This window comes from Scomber scombrus, chromosome 13 (assembly GCF_963691925.1).
Source record: "Scomber scombrus chromosome 13, fScoSco1.1, whole genome shotgun sequence".
Taxonomy (NCBI): domain Eukaryota; kingdom Metazoa; phylum Chordata; class Actinopteri; order Scombriformes; family Scombridae; genus Scomber; species Scomber scombrus.
In genome coordinates, this window is record NC_084982.1 from 28901906 (window position 1) to 28922244 (window position 20339).

A 20339-nucleotide genomic window follows, 5' to 3' on the forward strand; every position below is an offset into this window, starting at 1 on the left:
GGGGTGGGGGTGGGTGGTTAACTGTTCAGGAGCCTGATGGCCCAGTAGAGGTGCTGGGGGTGGTGGGTGGTTAACTGTTCAGGAGCCTGATAGCCAAGTAGAGGTGCTGGGGGTGGGGGTGGTTAACTGTTCAGGAGCCTGATAGCCCAGTAGAGGTGCTGGGGGTGGGGGTGGGTGGTTAACTGTTCAGGAGCATGATGGCCCAGTAGAGGTGCTGGGGGTGGGGGTGGGTGGTTAACTGTTCTGGGGCCTGATGGCCCAGGGATAGAAAGTCTTTTTGAGCCGGTTTGTGCGGCTCTTCAGGACCCTGTATCTACTGCCAGAGGGCAGAAGTTTGAAGAGGCCTTGATTCCTCTTATAATTTCTCACAACTAAAAATGACACATTAAAATAAAAATAAGAGTGGTGTATAGTCTTTTTTTGTTACATAAATATTTTTCTGTATTTATGACATGGATGACAGGAATGAAAGTGGACCGGATTGGACCCTTGGCGGGCCGGTTCTGGCCCACGGGCCTCACGTTTGACCCTCCTGCTTCAGACGCTGTGTTATACTCTTATTTTGAAAGCGCCATCGGATCTGAATTCTGTAGCCGGCGCTGACGTCACGAACACATCCGAGTGAACCCGAGCCGAGCCGAGTCTCTCCGAGCAGAGCCTCGCCGATGAGTACATGAGGAAGTGAACTGACGGTGTAAAGGTTCACTGTCAACACCGCTGAAGGAAATATCAACCATGTCTGCTGTGTTTTACCTCTTTCTTCTCTCTATGTGCCTCCTCATCGGCGCCGGTAAGTGTTTATTTACCGTTAACGTCAGATTTGTGCGTGTTTTTGATGCTGTGTCGGTGGTTTTAACGAGCTACGGCTAAATGTGAACATACTAACTGTACCACACTGAGCTTATTTAACGTGCAGGCCTGATTTTCCGCACAGCAATAAATGTTGTATTGCATGTTAACAGCTTAATGTCTCCACTGTTTAACCCTTACATGTGTTTGAATATTTAGGTTAGTGTCTTGTTAGTGAGAAGACACACACACACACACACACACACACACACACACACACACACACACACACACACACACACACACACACACACACACACACACACACACACACACACACACACAGGCTGCTGATGTTAACATTCAGATACCCCAAAAAATGGTAGCTGCCAAAACAAAAACAAAAAAACAAGCAGGACGTGCACAAATATACAAAACATTGTCAAAACCGAAAGTTTTACTGAGCCAAGATATTCTCAGCTGGATGAGTCAGGTTTCGAAATGAGTCAAAAGGTTTTGGGATTGAATGCTTAAAGGATTGGTTCATAATTTTTCCACATTTGTGTGTGTGTGTGTGTGTGTGTGTGTGTGTGTGTGTGTGTGTGTGTGTGTGTGTGTGTGTGTGTGTGTGTGTGTCTTTCAACAGTCAAGGGCCCAAATGAACATTAAAGCAGTTTTTCTTGCTGTAATCATTCCTCCTGTTCATACTGACTATTAAAAGATCATCCTGCAAATGTGCTTTAATATTAAGTGGATATCAGACACATTTACAGTCTGTTTATGCATCAAATTCCCTCTTAGTGTTTCCCTGTTGAGCTGTGGTGGAAGTATAGTAACAAAAAGACTTTGGCACTAAAAACACTGATGACAACACTGACGTTGAAACATAGAAAATGAAGATTTGACTCATTCAGACGGCTGAAGCTTCATATTAGCTTCAGATCAACTTTTAAATACATGTTTACACAGAAGGAGGACTGTGGATCTAGTCCTCTGTGTATTCAAATGTTTACCTGATGAGCTCAGATTAACCATGCTGGCAATAAACGGTCCCAAAACCTTCACAAACATTTCCACTTTCCCTTTTCATACATCGCTCTCTTCTAAAGAGACAGTTGTTAACATTACCTATCATAATGTGATAGGTAAATATTCTTAGTCAGTTGTGATCAATCTTCCATCATTACTCATTCATTGGCCTACGTGTGGTGTTTTGGGAGTAGGCCTAAAATTAAAAGTCCAGGGTCCATTGGAATATCTTTTGAGATAATCTTTTTTTTGTATTACTTTTTTAACCTCCACCCAAAAAGATTTCACCTTACCTCATTTCCAAACACAATGAAATAGTGTCACCTTTATCACAGTGCATTATGTATATTTAAATTAACTGGAGTGAAATGTGTTAATCAGTCTTAATCGGGTATCTTAATCAAGTACATACTGATTCCCAGTCCTCTAATGATATATTAGGGGATTTGATGCTAAAAAGACTGTAAATGTGTCAGATATCGCTTGATATGACTAACTCAGACTGCTGAAGCTGAATAGAAGCTTCACATCTACTTTTAAATGACTGTGTGGACACACTGTGGATTTTGGCCTACATCACTGAATATTGAAAGACACCTGATTGCTGGTTTAAGACACACTTGAAAAAGGGTCAACCTGTCCTTGAATACTACTTTCAGACCAAGGGCCAGGGTCGGATCAGGCTTAGTTGACCAGGGTTGGTTGTCCAGGGTCGGACCACGGTTGGTTGACCAGGGTCGGGCCAGGGTTGGTTGACCAGGGTTGGACCAGAGTTGGACCAGGGTTGGTTGACCAGGGTCAGACCAGGGTTGGTTGACCAGGGTTAGACCAGGGTTGGACCAGAGTTGGACCAGGGTTGGTTGACCAGGGTTGGTTGACCAGGGTTAGACCAGGGTTGGACCAGAGTTGGACCAGGGTTGGTTGACCAGGGTCAGACCAGGGTTGGTTGACCAGGGTCAGACCAGGGTTGGTTGAATATGGTCTGATCAGGGTTGGTTGACCAGGGTTGGATACCTCACAATGACCTGCAAGCTGAACTATCTCTTCCTTCGCCACACACGGTGAGGAACACCCATACCTCCCAATCTTTCCAGATTTCCCAGCTTGTTAATCAAGGTTCACGTTCACTGTTCTATTTTTAAACATTCTTGCTTGGCACCTTTTTGTTTAGGTGCAAAGGTCGCCTGTAACTGCGTCACGATTATGCACTTTCATCTGTGACCGATAAGATTAATTTGTTAGGATGCCAGGTGCGCCGTTCACACTGAAATCAACCCTGGTGGAGAGGTGGGTCACGCGAGCAGGGTCGACCCTTTCAGACGCAGAATCGAGGCGGGAATAAAACCTGGTTGGAGCTTGGTCTGAAAGGGATGTTAGACAACGTGGGGTAAAAACCTGTTGTGGGAAATGTTATTCAGTGTGTTATTCATGCATTTATTTTGCTAATCGATCAATGCCAAACTAATTGTATCACACCTGCCTCTCAATTATGAGGATTTTCTGCTTTTTCTCTGTCTTCTTTGATAGTAAACTGAATAGCATTCCTCCTGTTCATACTGACTATTAAAAGATCTCCTTCTAATGTACTTCCAGTGTTCAGTGATGGAGGACTGTATCACAGTGTGTTCACACAGTCATTTAAAGTAGATGTGAAGCTTCTATTCAGCTTCAGCAGTCTGAGTTAGTCATATCAAGTGATATCTGACACATTTACAGTCTTTTTAGCATCAAATCCCCTAATATATCATTAGAGGACTGGGAATCAGCATGTGTTTGATTAAGATACCCAATTAAGACTGTTACAGTAGGTTATAAATGGCTCATGAGAACACATAACACTCCAGTTAAATTAAATAAATATAACAGGGGTTTGGGATCATTGGTCAAATGAAACAAACAGTATGATGGCAGCAGCTCGGACTTCAGAGATATGATTGGCAATTTCTCTTTTCTATTAACACTTAAGATTAATTTAGAAAATATTTTGATGACTAATCAGTAATGAAAATACTCTTCAGTTGCAGTTAGTTTAACCACACAAGATGTACAGTAGATAAAAGCATTATGTGCACAGAAATCACATCAGAAGCAGTTTTTTGCCTTCTTGTAATCATCTTCTGGGTATTTTTAAAGTTAAAAATAATTTGTGAAATGTATCCCCTGAAATACCCAGAATACAATTACTTTGAATCACTCTGAATCCCGAGGCAGGCAGTGATCTTACAAGGTGGAACAATACAATCCCTCATCAGTCTGCCTCTTTTTTTAGGCAAAAGTACCAAACATTACCAAAGTTCAGACATCTCAGCTGTGAGGATTTGCTGCTTTTCTTTGTTTTATGTGAAAGTGTATTGAATATGTTTGGTGTTTTGGGCATTTACCACCATTTTTTTTTTTTTTTTTTTTTTACATTTTATGCACCCATTATTTGGCTGTTTTGAGAATATAATCAGTAAAGCTTCAATGATTAGTCAAGAAAACTTAATTGGCATCTATTTTGATAATTGATTGATTGTCTTCAGTCATTTTTTTAGGAAAAATGTCCAAATCCTATAAAACCAGCTGCTTAAATGTGACTTTTTGTGGGTTTTTTTTTTTTTAGTTCTTTATGATGAAAATGTTTGGATTAGGGACAAAACTGGACATATGAAGACGTCACCTTTGGCTTTGGGAAACTGTTCTTCAACTTTTTCTAACCTTTTACATTAACCAGCAGTCACCTGACTGAAACAAAACACAGAGTTTTGCCTCCAGCAGCTACTTTGTCAGCTAATAATAGCTCCTGCTTCCTCTTGAGTTTGTTCCTCAGTTTTTTTTACCAACACACACATATCACCAACATTACCTAGTTTCGTTCTCTTGCTGTAAGACTGTGGAAGACATGATGAGAAAATAAATTTAGGGCCTTGAATTTTCTTAAGAGAACGAGCATCATGTTTTGTTAATCAAAGTCTGTTTCTAATATATGTAAATTAGCAGTGATATTCAGTCTCTAACAGGTCAAAGATCAGCAGCCAACGAAGTGCTTCTCTGAGAAACATATTTCTGCTGAAGCCTTGAGGAAATGTGTTTTTAAAAAGAAATGAGTGGCATGCTTGTTTTATTTCCTCTATTCAGTATCATGTGATTTACTGTGGACGAGGTTCACCCGGGTTTTTTACATTTTTAAGTAGGGACCTTTATCCTGCAGCTGAACGCTTCCTGTCCTTGGAGTTAAAATGAAGTAGGAGTGATGTTATGATCTGAAGATGTTTTCTCAGCTGTTTCCACCTTGTTTTGCCTTAAATCCTAGAAAGCGACTGTAAAAGGGTTTCTATGACGAGGTAGATGGTGAACAGCTTATGACTTGCTTTAGTCCCTGTCTGAAGGGAGCAGATGTCAGATAAAGAGAGCGATCCTTCCCATGATGGATCTCATACAAAGATGATTATATGTCAGAGTTTGAAAGCATAAAGTAGATTTACATAAATAATATTAAGTTTTTAAAAGAAGGCTTAGATTAGCAATACGTCTTTGTTCTCTGCTAGATTAACTGATTTATATCAATTTCATGAAATTGAGCTTTTAACGTCATGTACAGCTGCTTTTAATCATCACCTGATTGATCTTTAGTCTCAGATTGTGCTGGGTATCAGTACTCGATACCTTTTTTAGGGTACCAAGTAGTATGGAAACGTCTCTTGTCAAACGATACCTGCAATCGATATTTTTAGCACCCAGAGCTAGAAAATATGACTATTTGTATGGATTTGCTCACAGCCAATCAACAGCAAGCGTCTTTGGATTTAATGTGACATGTGATTGGCCCACTGCCACAGCAGCTACAACCCGTCTGTGGTGGTGAAGTCGTGGTGAATTTGAGTTAGCGCGCTTAGCAGTTCAGCAGCCAAGATGCCACCTAAACACTCTAAAGTGTGTCTACACTACACGCCTGTTACACCGGATACAGGCATAACAGACCGACATAAATGTGTTAATGGGTATCTAATGAAGTACTCAGTTGGTATCAGTATTACTTTAAAGGTACTTGGATTAGTACTGGTATCATCATCTTTGACCCAGCCCTAGTGAATCACCGCTCTGAAATCTGTACCTGCAGGGCTAAAGGAAGAGATATATCTACACCTAGTTTCAGTCAGTTAAGTCAGTGACAGATCAGTGTTTAATGAGGTGTTTAAGTTTTCATCACTAACCAAAACTTTTTTTAATGCCAAAATTGTAAAGCTTGTTTTCAGACTCTATTTGAAGCGCGTGGAGCGAATGTGAGTCAGTTATTTGTATGAATTTAGTCACTGTAGTGTTTCATTTATATATGGCAGACCTTATTTTTCATGCAGATGTATATTTATATTAACTGTCTTCACTGTCAGTGTGTAATGTGTTTGTGTGTCTTAATGATGAACCTACAGAATATTATCAGAGACTCTGCAGCTCCTCTCGGCTTTATGAAGCTTTATAGAGAGTTTCAACTCATTGTTAGCTGGTAAATAAAAAAATAAAACATTTTTTAAAGCTGTATGTGATGTGAAAGGAGCCAACACTTGATTCACTGCTCTCTCACAGTCTGTCAGTGATTAACAACAACATTGGTTTTGATGCAATATTATTAGTTTTATCTGCAGTGTCAGATTAAAAATGCTAAATGACATTATCTGGTGAAAATAAAAAATAAAAAACTACAATTTTGAAGCTTGGGAAACAAGATTACGGGAATGCATGAAAGAGTCATATATTTTGGCAGAGGGGGTCAAATGAAGTAGTTTTAATGGGGACGTTTTTGTCCCTAAGAGTCTTAGAGGAACAATTTTGTCAATACAGTGTAATATAGAGCTATTATAAGTGATTGATTGAAATAAAAGGAATATCCTTGGAGAATTTGATGCTACAGTATATGGATGAACACAGCCCAAATATTCAAGAAAATAAAAAATGAAAAACCAAAAATGTCCTTAGTGAGGCACAAAGGTTAATATATTAACTTCAAAGCTGATGAGTTGTCGTCGTCTTTCTGATGAAAACTTTTGAACCAGACTTGTTGAAAGTCTCGGTTTAGTCTCTACAATGAACCACTGTAATCCTCAAAAACTCAGATTGACTGTATATGAGCTGTAAGACTTTGGGAGGCATGTGCCAAAACAAACATGCTTAGATGTGTTTATTCGTAATGGGGTGTTTTCTCATTTAGTTCTGAGTCACGTAAGGAGGGTGCAAATGAAACCATTACAGTTTAATTTAGTGTTGAATAATTTGAAGAAAAATGGTGAAGGGCAGACAGAAAAACAGCAAAAAAATAGAATTGCACAAGAAATGGAAATGAAGGACTGAATCAGTGCGGAAACTATTGTGAAACCTCATCAGCCCAAAATCCAAAAAGGAGTCCACTGAGACCTGAAAACCTGAGACACACAATCATATAAAAACCCCTCACGAGCAGAGAGAGAGGAGTCACTCTGCTCCCACAAACCCCCCCAAATACTTCCTGTTTTTGTCATGCGTTCAGTGTTTCGAAACTTCTAGTCTTTCATCTATTTTTTCTCTTTTTTGTAGTTTTCCCCTGTTTTGAATGTACAGGTGCTGTTGAATCACTTGAGTTAACAATGTTCCTTCAGTACAGACGATAAAATGTCCTTTAATCCTCCAGAGAGCCAAAATTATTCAGTGTTGTCTTTTTCCTCCTCTGTCTGAGTTCACTTCCTCCCTTTTGTTTTCCCTTTTTGTTCTCCATTTATCTGTTTGTTCTTGTTCTTTATGAGCATCAAAGAAATGACGCTACAGTCTGCAAAAACTGTGCCTATTTTTATTACTATTATTTCAAAATAACAGCGCAAAACAGCAAATATAAAAACACACATCATGAAGTAAAGTAAAAGCAGTTCAGACTCATATTTTAAGTCGTATAACACCCGTGTTAAACTGCATGAAAGCCATTTAAATCACTCCTGAATAAATGCGTCCCCATCGTCCAAACACCAGAAAACACCTGTGTTTCTCAGTGTGAGTGTCGCAATAGAAAAGACTCAGTTCCTGTTGTGATCTAAACCTCACACCACTGTGTTTGCATGTCTTACGTCTTTTAAAACCACAAATGTCACCGCTGCTATTGTAAAACGTGCAAAAGTCTTGTGACATTCGATATATATATATACGTGTGTCTCATTTTCAGCCCGACCCATAAAAAGACCAACGAGGAATGGATCTTACCAATAAGTACAATAAGAAATGTTTGTTTGTGTGTGTGTATCTAAAACCTGATTATATTATATTATAATATATATATATATGTGTGTCTGAAATCTGTTCAAAACAAGCTCACTGTTGCACTTCATTACTATGAACACACACACACACACACACACACACACACACACACACAGTAGTTTATTGTGATTCAGACCCAAACACACCATCCAGCTGTCCGAAATACTCACTATACCAAACATGGATTCATCAACAGCTGAAACAGTCCCATTAAAAGCACTGATTAGTCTTGTTTGAATGATAACAACTGTAGTTCCCAGCTGGTTCAGGAAGCCTTTTTTTGTTATTGCACACAAAAGAAAACAAAATACAATAATTATACATAACACAAGCAGAACATCGATATTATAAAAAGAGAACAATCATTAACTAAAGAGAAATGTGAAGGAGAAGCAAATAAAACCGATAAAGGTCCTCCAATTGTGATACATACAACATAAAAACTCATGAGTGAAGAAACACAGAGAAAGACTGTCGCGCGCTGTCACTCTCTGGTGCGGCTCTTGCTCGTTCACTCCAGATTCCGGGAGATTACGTCTCATTTGCGGGCGTCCGTTATCTATTTTTGTAAAATGCTGCCACACTGCCGATGTCTTTGACATGGTAGAGGAGGACTGACTGTAAATGAAACGCTCACAATTAAATACACATTCAGCAAACCACCAGACCAAGGCCTTCTACTCTCCTCAATCTGTCTCCAGTGGGTTGGACTAATCCAAAAAAAGTGAAAACAAGGGGGGGTGTTCTGAAGACAGACTGTTACCTGTGAAACAGGGGTGCTCTGAAAACACCCCCATTAGCAATTAGTGCTTTCCACCTGATGAAATTAACACGGCAAAAAATCGACCAATCAGAATTTTGGTCGAGCCAGAACATATCGACCAATAAATCAACTAGTCGACTGGGAGATTACAGCCCTATTAATATTACTATTAATATTGATAAAACTTGGACGTACTGTTTAGTCCTAACCCTTAAGGCCTTTACACACCAGAGGAGAGACAAATACCAACACAAAAACACAAAATACTTGTGACAGCTTTGCTTCGGCTGCCTCTGTGGACGGAGATGCTCCTCATTCAACAAAAGAGGAGAAATTTCTATCGTCCCACACTGACTCCGACCTGTATTCAGTGTCTCTGTCAACAAACCTGTGGACAGACTGCCTTCACCAGGCTGACTGACAGACAGAAGTTTACTGAACCAAAATAGTTTGCATGTCAGGGCCATTGAAAGAAATCAGTGTTTGTGAATCAATATATTGATTGATTTGGTTTTTATTTCTCCGTCCAGAGTAGTGAGTGAGTCTACCTGTCTGCCTGCAGTGAAACAGGCTCACAGATAGACTGGAAGCTGATTGATGAATGTAGATAAAGTAAATAACACATACAGCGGGTTATTCAACCTTCCCTCGTTGGCCTTTGCAATCAACCGCTATCTGAGCAGAATACGCTTTGTGATGAGTTCATGGTTTTTTTCGTTGTGTGAAAACCTGAAAGAAACATTGCCGTGTAATATCCACATTCTGTGCCAAAGTACTCATGGCAAAAAAACACAGCTCAATAAAATGATTGACGTGTGAACTAATCAGACAAAAAAACGCCTTTAATCTTCAACATAAGAACATTTTGCATCCTGATGACTCCCATTGTCCATGTATGTTTTATTTTGTTACTGACTCATTTACAAGTGAACAGGTTACTAATGAACAGCTTTGTATTGTATTATTATAACAACGTGTGCAATGTTTTCTCCTTTGTGTTTCAGCTGGAGCAGAGCTGGTCCCGCCCCAGAACGTCGCCATGGTCACTTTGAACACCAACTACACTCTGAAGTGGGACTGGGACCAGAGCGCTGCCGAGGGGCACGACGCCACCTTCACCACACAATACGTGGGGTGAGTCTCATTCACACATCCATTACCGAGGAGAGCTCAGACTAATCTGACAGATGTTTGCTCTGTAAAAAGACAGAAAGATGTCTGCAGATCCTTCATCCAAGCAACAGTACACACCAAAAGTTTTCAATTTAATCAAAGTCAAACTTATTGTAACTCTTCAAATAAACCATGAAATCAAAATGCCACCGATGCACCAAAGGGATGTATTGATCCGTCATCCAAATGTATGTTTCATGTGGTTTATTTGACCATGGTGATCAAACAAGGAACCTGCTGCCTCTCTTGTTCTGGTTGGTAAAAACAACATAGACCCAGTATATGAGTCAGTGACAAATAAGGGATGGCAAAATCAAAAATATGTTGAAAAATAGTTTTAAAAGCAGCATCAGGTTTGTTTAAATGTGCATTTTGTATTCTTGTTGGTTTTATATCATTTGAAATGACATTTGCACCTTTTATTTTATTTATTTTTTGAATGCTGTCAAAAATTTGAAAATGTCAAATGGTGTAACCACAAAAGAATGATAAATATTACATATTTTATCACCTACAGTGTATTTAAGTGGACTTATACTAATAATGACTTCATTTAAAACATGTAAATGTTTCCTGATCTCCATGGTAACCCAGATGAAATGTAATATTTAGAACAATTGTATTCCATTACCTTTATTTAATATAAAAGTTATAATGTAAGATCATGCCAAACTAGTTGATATGGTGTTTTATTGAGAATTTACTGTTTTTAAGCAAGTTGAATTATTTGGTACAAAGTTTTTATGGTTACACCACTTACACATTTTTGCCATAATCCTCTAATATATTCTCTCTAAATGGATTAAAAGCAGAAATTTGATGCTGGGTTATTCATACGTTTATTTTCACATTTTAACCCCTTTTAAATTTGAATAAACCACACAAACACAAAACGTCACTAACCCATATTGGAATAGGTATTACCATGTGTAATAACTAATGGGGATCCTAATAAACCTAACTAAAGCATGATTAATGGCTGATGTTTTCTCTGCTCCTCTCCAGGAGGTACAAGCTGGAGATGAAGAATCACGCCAAGAGCTGGATCCCAGTGTGTCAGAATAAGCCACACATGTCATGTGACCTCACCGTGTTGGACATGGAGTACCTGGGCGAGTACATGATCCGCGTACGAGCCAACGTGAACAGGAATCACTCCGACTGGGTGATGATACCATTCGGCCCTGATAAAGATGGTGAGAGAGAGGGGGATGAAATAAAGATGGGAGGGGGTGGGGGGATGGGTTTACCTCAAAGACCACCAAAAACAAGACTTTGACACGGAGGATAAGAAGAGCAACAGAGCATGAGTGTACAACCGCAGAGTGATGTTGATGGAGCTGTGAATCATCTTAGCATCTGTTTTAAGTTGTGCATCTCTGAACTATGAAAACCACATTATGACACAGAGCTGTCTAAGTCTCCAATGTGTCTTCACCAAGTTTAGAAAATCACACAGTTGGTCACAATTAAGAAAGTAAGTCAACTTTATTTATTTATTATAACAGAGAAAATACAGTACCATAAAATAGGACGGGAATTTCAAGGAGTGGCCACACACAGGAACAAGAAATAATAGAACAATATAAAACCACATGAGTAAACATTATTCTTTTTAAAGGATTTTAAAAATGCTGCATGAGTAAACAAACAGGTTTTTTTACAATGAGGCTCTAACTCAGTTCAAGATCAAGATCAAGATAGCTTTTATTGTCATTTCTTAAGTACATGTACATAAGAAACAAAATTGTGTTTCCCTAAAACAAAAAGTTCAGTGCAGTGCATTTTGGTTAAGAAAGAGGTTAAAAAAATCATATGAAGCACAGCAAGTCTGTAGGGATTTAAAAGTAATCAGTGAAATCCTCTAAACATTAGTAACAAGGTAGTGAAGCTGATGTCACTCAGGCAGGACTGGAGACATATTTCTAGTGTTCATTAGAGGTCTTACTGCTGCACTCTGCACCAACCGAGCAACACAGCAGCAGTCGAGGCGAGAGTCCCGATTGACACTGAAGTATCGATCAAAAACAACTCCTAAAATTCTGTCTGAATTAATATTCTGCACATTTCTCTACTGGAATATCTTTATATGATGTCCTGTTAAAAACTTCTTATTTATCTTCTACTGGTCCTTTATGCAGCCGCTCAGTTCAGCCTCTGTCTATTAACAGGCCGTTTTAGCTCCTGTGTCTTTAAGGCCCCCCCCCCTTAAATGTTGTTGTCAAACACTTGTGACAAAGATATGTAATAAATGACATTTTATAGTTTATATTTTAGGCGACCACTAGCTTTGTTGTTTTAAGCAACATTTTAATGACCATCCATGTTTATTTGTTGGTCTCTTTATTAAGATACAAACAGAAAATACAGGAAATATGTAGACAATTTAAAAAACCCACCATTTTCAGAACAAAATGGTTTCTACAGGCAAACGTCAGTAATTAGTGTGACCTCTGTTTGCACTAAACACAACTTGAACTCTTTTTCTTTCCTGTTTTTTAATACTGCTTTCATATTTCCTGTATTCTTTGGTTGTATTCTAATATATAGACTGATACATAATTTAAATATGTTCATTATAGCATTGCTAAAACAACAAATCTAATGGTGGACTTTTGCACAGGACTGTGTCTTTAACTTGATTTAAGAAAAAGGATCAAATACACATTAAATGATGCCGATACTGATATATCTGTGATAGTCTTAACAGTATTGAGCTGCAGAGCACTTAACAAATACAGAGAGCTTTTCTAGAACATCAAATCTTTTGTCTGGAAGCTGCAGATCCAGGTGAGACCACGTCACTGTAAATAAAATATGAACCACGAGCCCTGTGAGGCTCCGTAATCCAGCACATCCTGAATAAAACAGGCAAAACATAGCAGCTCATAACCAACCAGACGTATGTGTGGTTGTTTTGTTGCAGTCTGGTTTTATTTGCATGTGTTTTTAATCTACAGTGTCTGAGCTGCAGGAATGTAACAGAATTTCAATATTTGACTATATAATAATCTTGTCATAATTGAGCTTTAGAGAACAAACATCATGCCCCTGACCCGTCATGTCCACAGGATCCATCTGGAAACGTCTCAGAAGCAAAGCATCTGTCCTTCAGCAGCCACATAAAATCATTCAGACTTGTTTTTCCAATATTTTTTTCTTGTTTTGCAGCTTATTAAAATATGTTTTGGCATGTCGGTCAGATGGTACCGGATGCTTTGTGGCAAAAATGTCAAAACAGTCCCAAGTTTGACCTTTTTATTTGTGATTCATGCATAATTGTAACAACCAAATACATAAAAGATCAAATAATAATAACAAATCTATAAAAAAAATAATCTATAAAAATAAATAAATAAATAATTAAAAACAACAACAACAACAAAAAATTGGTAATATAATATAAATATATAAACCAAGGCATAGAGTTTTTCACTACATATACCAATCAATCAGCCCATATGTGCTGCACATTTCAACAGTCCACAGGAACATTTCTAATAAATCACAACTCACAGCAAATTCAATTTTTTCCAGTTTCAACGTTGACGGCACCTCCTGAACCCACTGAGTAAAAGAAAAGGGCACTGCTCGCTTTCCAATGATGGAAAATAAGTCTGAAGATTTGTTTTACCGTCAAATAATAATATATGTATAGTTTGGACTGTTGATTACTCTGAGATAATCCGAATAATCGATTATGAGAATGATCATCAGTTGCAGGTCTAAAGTCAATCCAGCTGATCTCACATCACAGCTGCTGTCATGAACCTGGATGTTTGTTAATTTTTATCTAGGCAGGGAGTTCCGGTCCTCTGAAATGAGGCCAACGCGGAAGTAACTTAAAACTGCATTCTATCAAAAGGCCACCAGGGGGCGACCGTTTTGGTGTCAAAAGGACTTCCATCTCTATACAAGTCAATGGAGAATTCACCAACTTCTCACTTGATTTCTAACCTCAGTAAACGTTTTCAAAATGTGTTTATGGTCTCAATCGCTAGTTTAAAGCCTTCTTCAATGCAGTATGATGTTCATTTGGGACATTTTGGCCTCCCTGATTTTATATGTGACGATAAAGCAGGGTATGAATTAGGGCGTGGCTACGTGGTGATTGACAGGTTGATTGGTTCACAGGTTCAGGAGGGCGCCTCATGCTCCTCCTGATGCCCATATAAGTAGAATCCGTGGTTTTATTTTTCCCAGCATGCACCTGACATTTTCAAGATGGCGCTGCTCAGATCCGATACTATTGGCTTCTGAGCAGCAGTCCACAAACCAATGGGTGACGTCACGAATGTTACGTCCATTTCTTATATACAGTCTATGTTTTTCATGATGATCATAAATGAATCATTGTATCTGGAGCACAGCAGCTTGGTAGTGTCCAGTCCAGGATCTCATCTCTCTTTCCTCTCCTCCTCCTGCTAGCTGCTCTGGGTCCTCCAACCAAAGTGGACCTCGCCACCTCAGGAAGTGGCCTGGACGTTTACATCACGGACCCTCTGACCAGCACTAACAGCTCCATGAGGGACCATATTCAAGCTTTGTCCTTCCACATCCTCTACTGGGAACGCACTGAAGACAAACAGGTAGGAAATGCTCCCCATCAAAAGGGAGAAATGTTTATTTTAAGCACTTTGATTTCATGATAGCGCCCTCTTGTTTTACATGTTTCCGCTTACGTAGCTGGAGTTCATATTTCCATGAAGCAGACCAAATATTTTCATAAACCAGTAATCTGACAATGAGGTTGTTTGTGTCCATGTGGTTTAGTTTAAATTTAAAGGGTTAAAATGTGAAAATAAACGTATGAATAACTTGCACACATTCTTTTTTTGTGGACCCAGCATCAAATTTCTGCTTTTAATCCATTTAGAGAGAATATATTAGAGGATTATGGCAAAAATGTCTAAGTGGTGTAACCATAAAAACTTTGTACCAAATAATTCAACTTGCTTAAAAACAGTAAATTGTCAATAAAACACCATATCAACTAGTTTGGCATGATCTTACATTATAACTTTATATTAAATAAAGGTAATGGAATACAATTGTATTCTTTCTTTCCTCCTTTCTTCCTCTCTCCTCCTACTTCTTGTTCTTTCTCTTCTTCCTCCTTTCTTTCTTTCTTTCTTTCTTTCTTTCTCCTCTCCCTCCTTTTATCTTTCATTTTCCTTCCTCTTCTTTCTTTCTTTCTTTCTTTCTTTCTTTCTTTCTTTCTTTCTTTCTTTCTTTCTTTCTTTCTTTCTTTCTCCTCCTTCTCCTTTATCTTTCTTTTTCCTTCCTCTTTTCTTTCTTTCTTTCTTTCTCCTTCTCCTTTATCTTTCTTTTTCTTTCCTCTTTTCTTTCTTTCCCTCTTTCTTTCTTTCTTCCACCGTTCTTTTTTTCCTCTTTCTCTTCTTCCTCCTTTATCTTTCTCCCTAGGTGGATAAAATATGTAATATGTATCGTTCTTTTGTGGTTACACCATTTGACATTTTCAGGAGCATTCAGTCTTACTTTTGGTAAAAAATGGTGCAAATGTCATTTCAAATGATATAAAACCAACAAAAATACTAAATGTACATTTTAACAAACCTGATGCTGCTTTTAAAACTATTCTTTAATATATTTTTGAATTACTCTTACTTACTTACTCTAGAATTGTCACTGACCCTAACACACATCTCGTCCTGTAGCAACTTGTTGAACGAGCCACCAAACAAACATTCACAGGGGAAAAACGAACTGCAAACGTCCTACTTTGGTTCAAAATCTCTGTTACGCTGTCTGTCTCTGATTTATATCTAACGCAGTGTGTTGGCTCTGTGTCCGTTGTGTAAATCTTTATTCAGACCAAATCATGCGGTGCAACGAAAACACAGATACTACTATTCATTTGAACAGGGGTATTGTGTAACTCCGTCATGAGGGAGTACAAAGATATTACAAAGAGGAGGGCAGGACATTTTGCTTTGTTTGATAACGCTGAATGTAAAAGACGAGAGAGAGAGAGAGAGAGAGAGAGAGAGAGAGAGAGAGAGAGAGAGAGAGAGAAGCTGTGGTCGAACGAGCTAGAGAGTGAATGAAGAGAGGGAGCACTGGCTGAATCAGATCATTAAAACGTTATTTTCTGATCATTGTTACAGCGAGTACGTTACCAACGTTACTAACAACGGTAGCGCTGCCAGCTGCTGACAATCAAACGCTGACACCGACACGCCATCTAGGTGCATTTCTAATATTTTTAGGAAGATATTTTAAAACCATGCCACGAGATCTCATGAGATTAAAACGTGACGATATTTCTCGTCAAAGTGAATGCTGTCTCCCGAAGCAATATTCAGGGCGCGCACCAAAAAACCCCCCCAAAAAACCAATCTGTTTTCTATCGATCATTCGCATGTCATATCTTCTTTTGATAATGTCACGTGTGGATCATTAACCTTGTTGCAGCTTCTACCTGCTAAGAAGATCTCAGTCAGCAGTATGAAACGAGGAGAGGAACAGGTTAACCTCAGGTCTCTACACTGAGAGCCTGAAGTAGGAGGAACAGGGAATCTAGCAGCTATGGAAGCCTAATGATGCAAAAATGAGTCACACTACCAAATTATAACAATTTATATGTTGTTCTACTTGTTTATTTATGTGACACAGGATACAAGATGATTAATTAAAACCTTTCAAAATGCATTATTTCCATTTTGTGAATTTCAAATAAAGGAACAGTCATATATTTCCTCATTGAAGTTTTCTTAAAAATATAGTTAAAATTTTGTGAGTGTATCGTCACACTCCTAGGGATGACTAAATCTGCTTTCAGCTTATGTCCTTGCAGAGAATTTGTAGTAAATTCCTGGTGCATTTTATATTATAAGCATTTTGTTATGTTATGTGTTGTTATTCCTCTCATACAGGTGCTTTGTGTAAAAAGAGTGAAATGAATCCTCACACACGTGTCACAGCAGGAGAAAATACCCAGCAGTTTCTCACTTTTTCTCCTCGTTCCCTACAGACTTGAATCACAGTGAAACTCGAGGCTGCAGCAGCCACACAAACAGTCACCTGGTTTCTGTTATGCGTGTTTAGCAAAGCGTTGGTTTACCGGTTTCAACCTGTGCCCTATGTGCCAACAAGCAGAGGTGTTTCCTGTCAGCGCTGCGAGTGACTCTCATGTGAGAAAGAGTGCTCTGACTTCCTGCGTGTCGGTTCCATCACAGAACCTGTTAGACGAGAAACATCGGCCTAAAATAACAGCGCTGACGCGGATCTAATGTTCTATGTCAAATGTTCTGGACGAATGCCAACATGTTGTGATACCATAACAATCCTGGAATATGAGTATCATGTCAGTGTGTTAAAAATAGCATCTGTTGTTTTTACATACAGGTGCTTCATAAAAAGAAGATTTAAATCCCCCAGTCTAAGACTTGAGCAGCTGCTTTTTTTGTCTAATTTTGCTATGATGTTTTTCTGTGATCATGTATATCACAATCCTGCTGGGTAATTTTATAAAGATAAATACACTCACTGGCTTCTTCATGCTTCTAATGCAATCCAATACAACAGCTCTGCTATAAATTCTACATTTATGAAGCTTATAAATTCAGTTTTGCACCTCTCATGTATGATAATGGTGTGGACAAAAATATTGGGAACACCATTCAATATAATGCAGCCTAATAATACACCACCATCACCCACTATGACCTCAGTAATAAACATAAAGGAAACCACCAAAAAGCAGATTGAGTCTTTGAGCCACATCGTCGTATTTCTTTTAAAGATCTTTTTCAAAGGCTTTAAAATGACGTCATAGATATTTGAAAAACAAAAAGTCCTGTTTACATACTGCCAGTGCCTCAGGCCTACAAGTAGTTTGCAAAGTAAATGATTTAATTGTCTCCAAACTATGACTCATCTGTTGTTAATGTCAACAGACTGCAGGCTACAGACCTGTCCAACCACATATTTATGGTTTTATCAGAGCACCACAGTGAGTCTAATGGAGGCTAAGTAGATATGAGGTCAGTTTGTGTTGGAACTTCCCAGCTAGCCCAGGACATTTATTTCCTCTTCAGTATGTGGTGTTACTTAGAACTGCAACTGCAGTCAAGTAATCGATTAGTCGATCAACAGAAAAACAAATCCTCAACTATTCAGATAATCAATTCATCATTTTAACCCTTACATACTATTCAGGTCAAATTTGACCCGTTTTGACATTTGACAGCTTGTAAAAACTCCTCAAATGTCTTTTATTCTGAAATGTGATGACTTTTCCTAAAGTGGCCCAAAATGCACAAAAATGATAATATTTTAAATGTTATATTTTTGTATAGCTGCTCCAAATGTTTGTCCATTGAGGCTGTTCTGGGTCAGATTATCTCCGTATCTATTGACATGTGTTTTAGTGAAATGAATAGTTAATAGTTTTAATAAGATAGTAGTTATGAGGATTTCTTTTTATGATGTAGCAGTGAAGACTGATGGCTCTAATGGTTATACAATAAATCCCACAGTTCCATCAAGTTCTTGTCATTTTCACTTTCAATAAAATACATTTAACTCATTATTGATGCACGGATTTGATTGGCTGATTAGTGTCTGTGAGTTTCCTAGGGCCGCTCGACTTTTACCGTAATAGCTGGAGAAGCTGTGCCAGTTAAAATAGAAACGCTTGGACAGAATTTAACAATCCTTAATATTTAATCAGTTACAGGTCTGGGTCTGGATCTGGACCGCGGGCAACCTATTAGTGACCTCTGATATACAGAGTATATGATCCAATACAATATGCACAGAATGGCCAATACTGATTCTTAAGATCTAATTATAATTAGAAAAATGAGTAGAAGTGATTATTGATTGAATGATGTCTTCATCACGTCAATCTGACGTTTCATTCTGTCAGTGATCAAAACTTTAATGTGCTCACTTTTGAATGAATGTCATGAATTAGTCCTCCTAAAGACTGAATCACCTCTCCTTTTTGTCTTTCAGGCTTTAAGAACCGTCTTGTTGCCCACCAATACCAACGTGGTGACGCTGCCAGACTTGAAGGCGTGGACGTGGTACTGCGTGAGCGTCCAGTCACGCTACGAATTCTACAACAAGACCAGCAGCTTCACATCGCCCCAATGCTTGCAGACCGAAGGTGAGTCATTTTTAAAAACTGAGAACCCGACTGTCCATCACTTGTACTCTCTATTTCTGACTACGATTGGTCAAATATGATAGAAAGTGGGCTCATATCAGACAGAAAGTCTCTAAAATCTCGACAGCGTCCCCGCAGATCCTTAAAAAGTCTTAAATTTAGTTTTTGATATTATACTCATGATATTATTATTAGGGCCGGGACTCGATTAAAAAATTAATCTAATTAATTAGAGGCTTTATAATTAATTCATCGAAATTAATCGTATTTTAACCGCATATAAATATTTGACCTGAGAACAGTGAGAAGTCATTTTTTTCACATGGATTTTTAGTATCATTGAATAATGACTGAATAAATAAACTTAAGCAACACAAATATTGTTTATTTTTGTTCAAGTCCAACAGAGCAGTGCAATTTTTGCCATTAAGTGTAGCAATAGCATATTTAGAAATATAGTACATTTCAGAAATTAGCTAGCTACCACACTAGCTTCCATGCTAGCTGCTATATGTTTTGCATTGAGGTGATACTTGAGGCTCGATGTGCTGCGGTGATATGTGAATTCCTTGTTGCATAGCTTGCACACAACCATGCTCTTATCCACACTCCCATCCACGGGGCAACCAAAGCAGTCTCATCAGCTACTTTCATGTTCACTGTGGTTTGTTGTTGTCTGAACTACGCTAGTTAGAAAGCCCACATTGTTTTGAGTGATATTTACCTGTTTATAGTCTGTTTGCATTGTAGGTTTCATTTGTCCTACGTTATTGAATGCAGCTGAGTTTTACCGACGTTCTTGAACGCACCACACCTGTGCAATTCTCCTTCTCCATGCGCTAGAGAGCTGACGTTTTTTCCCTTGCCTTTTTGCATCTTGCATCCTTATTGCCCTGATTTCCTGCTGTGTGTGAATGTATAAGGACCACAGCTGTAATAAAGCAGATAACTCCGTACATCTGTATCCGTGTTCTTTAATCGGGACACACTCATCATACCTTGCCACTCTAAACCAGTTAACTTCCTGGAGACCCCCACTATCTCCTTTTTAACGCTAGTTGGTGCTCCAGTATAATCGGTCCGCCTGAAACTCATCCAGTGAGAAACGTTCCGAGGTGCAAAAATAAGTGTGATTAAAATGCGTCCATTTTTTTAACGCGGTAATTATTGTGTAATTAATTAATCTTAATT

General features: G+C 38.5%; 1 protein-coding gene across 1 annotated transcript in view; it reads left to right on the forward strand.

The window, feature by feature from the left end:
• Positions 1-654: 654 nt before the first annotated feature.
• Positions 655-20339, forward strand: part of il10rb (interleukin 10 receptor, beta) — a 30359-nt gene continuing 10674 nt past the window's right edge. Inside the window, exons 1-5 of the mRNA XM_062431870.1 lie at positions 655-790; positions 9844-9973; positions 11018-11208; positions 14441-14601; positions 18995-19148. Coding sequence (XP_062287854.1) covers positions 736-790; positions 9844-9973; positions 11018-11208; positions 14441-14601; positions 18995-19148 — 691 coding nt within the window. The 5' untranslated portion in view covers positions 655-735. The remainder of the gene's footprint in view (positions 791-9843; positions 9974-11017; positions 11209-14440; positions 14602-18994; positions 19149-20339) is intronic.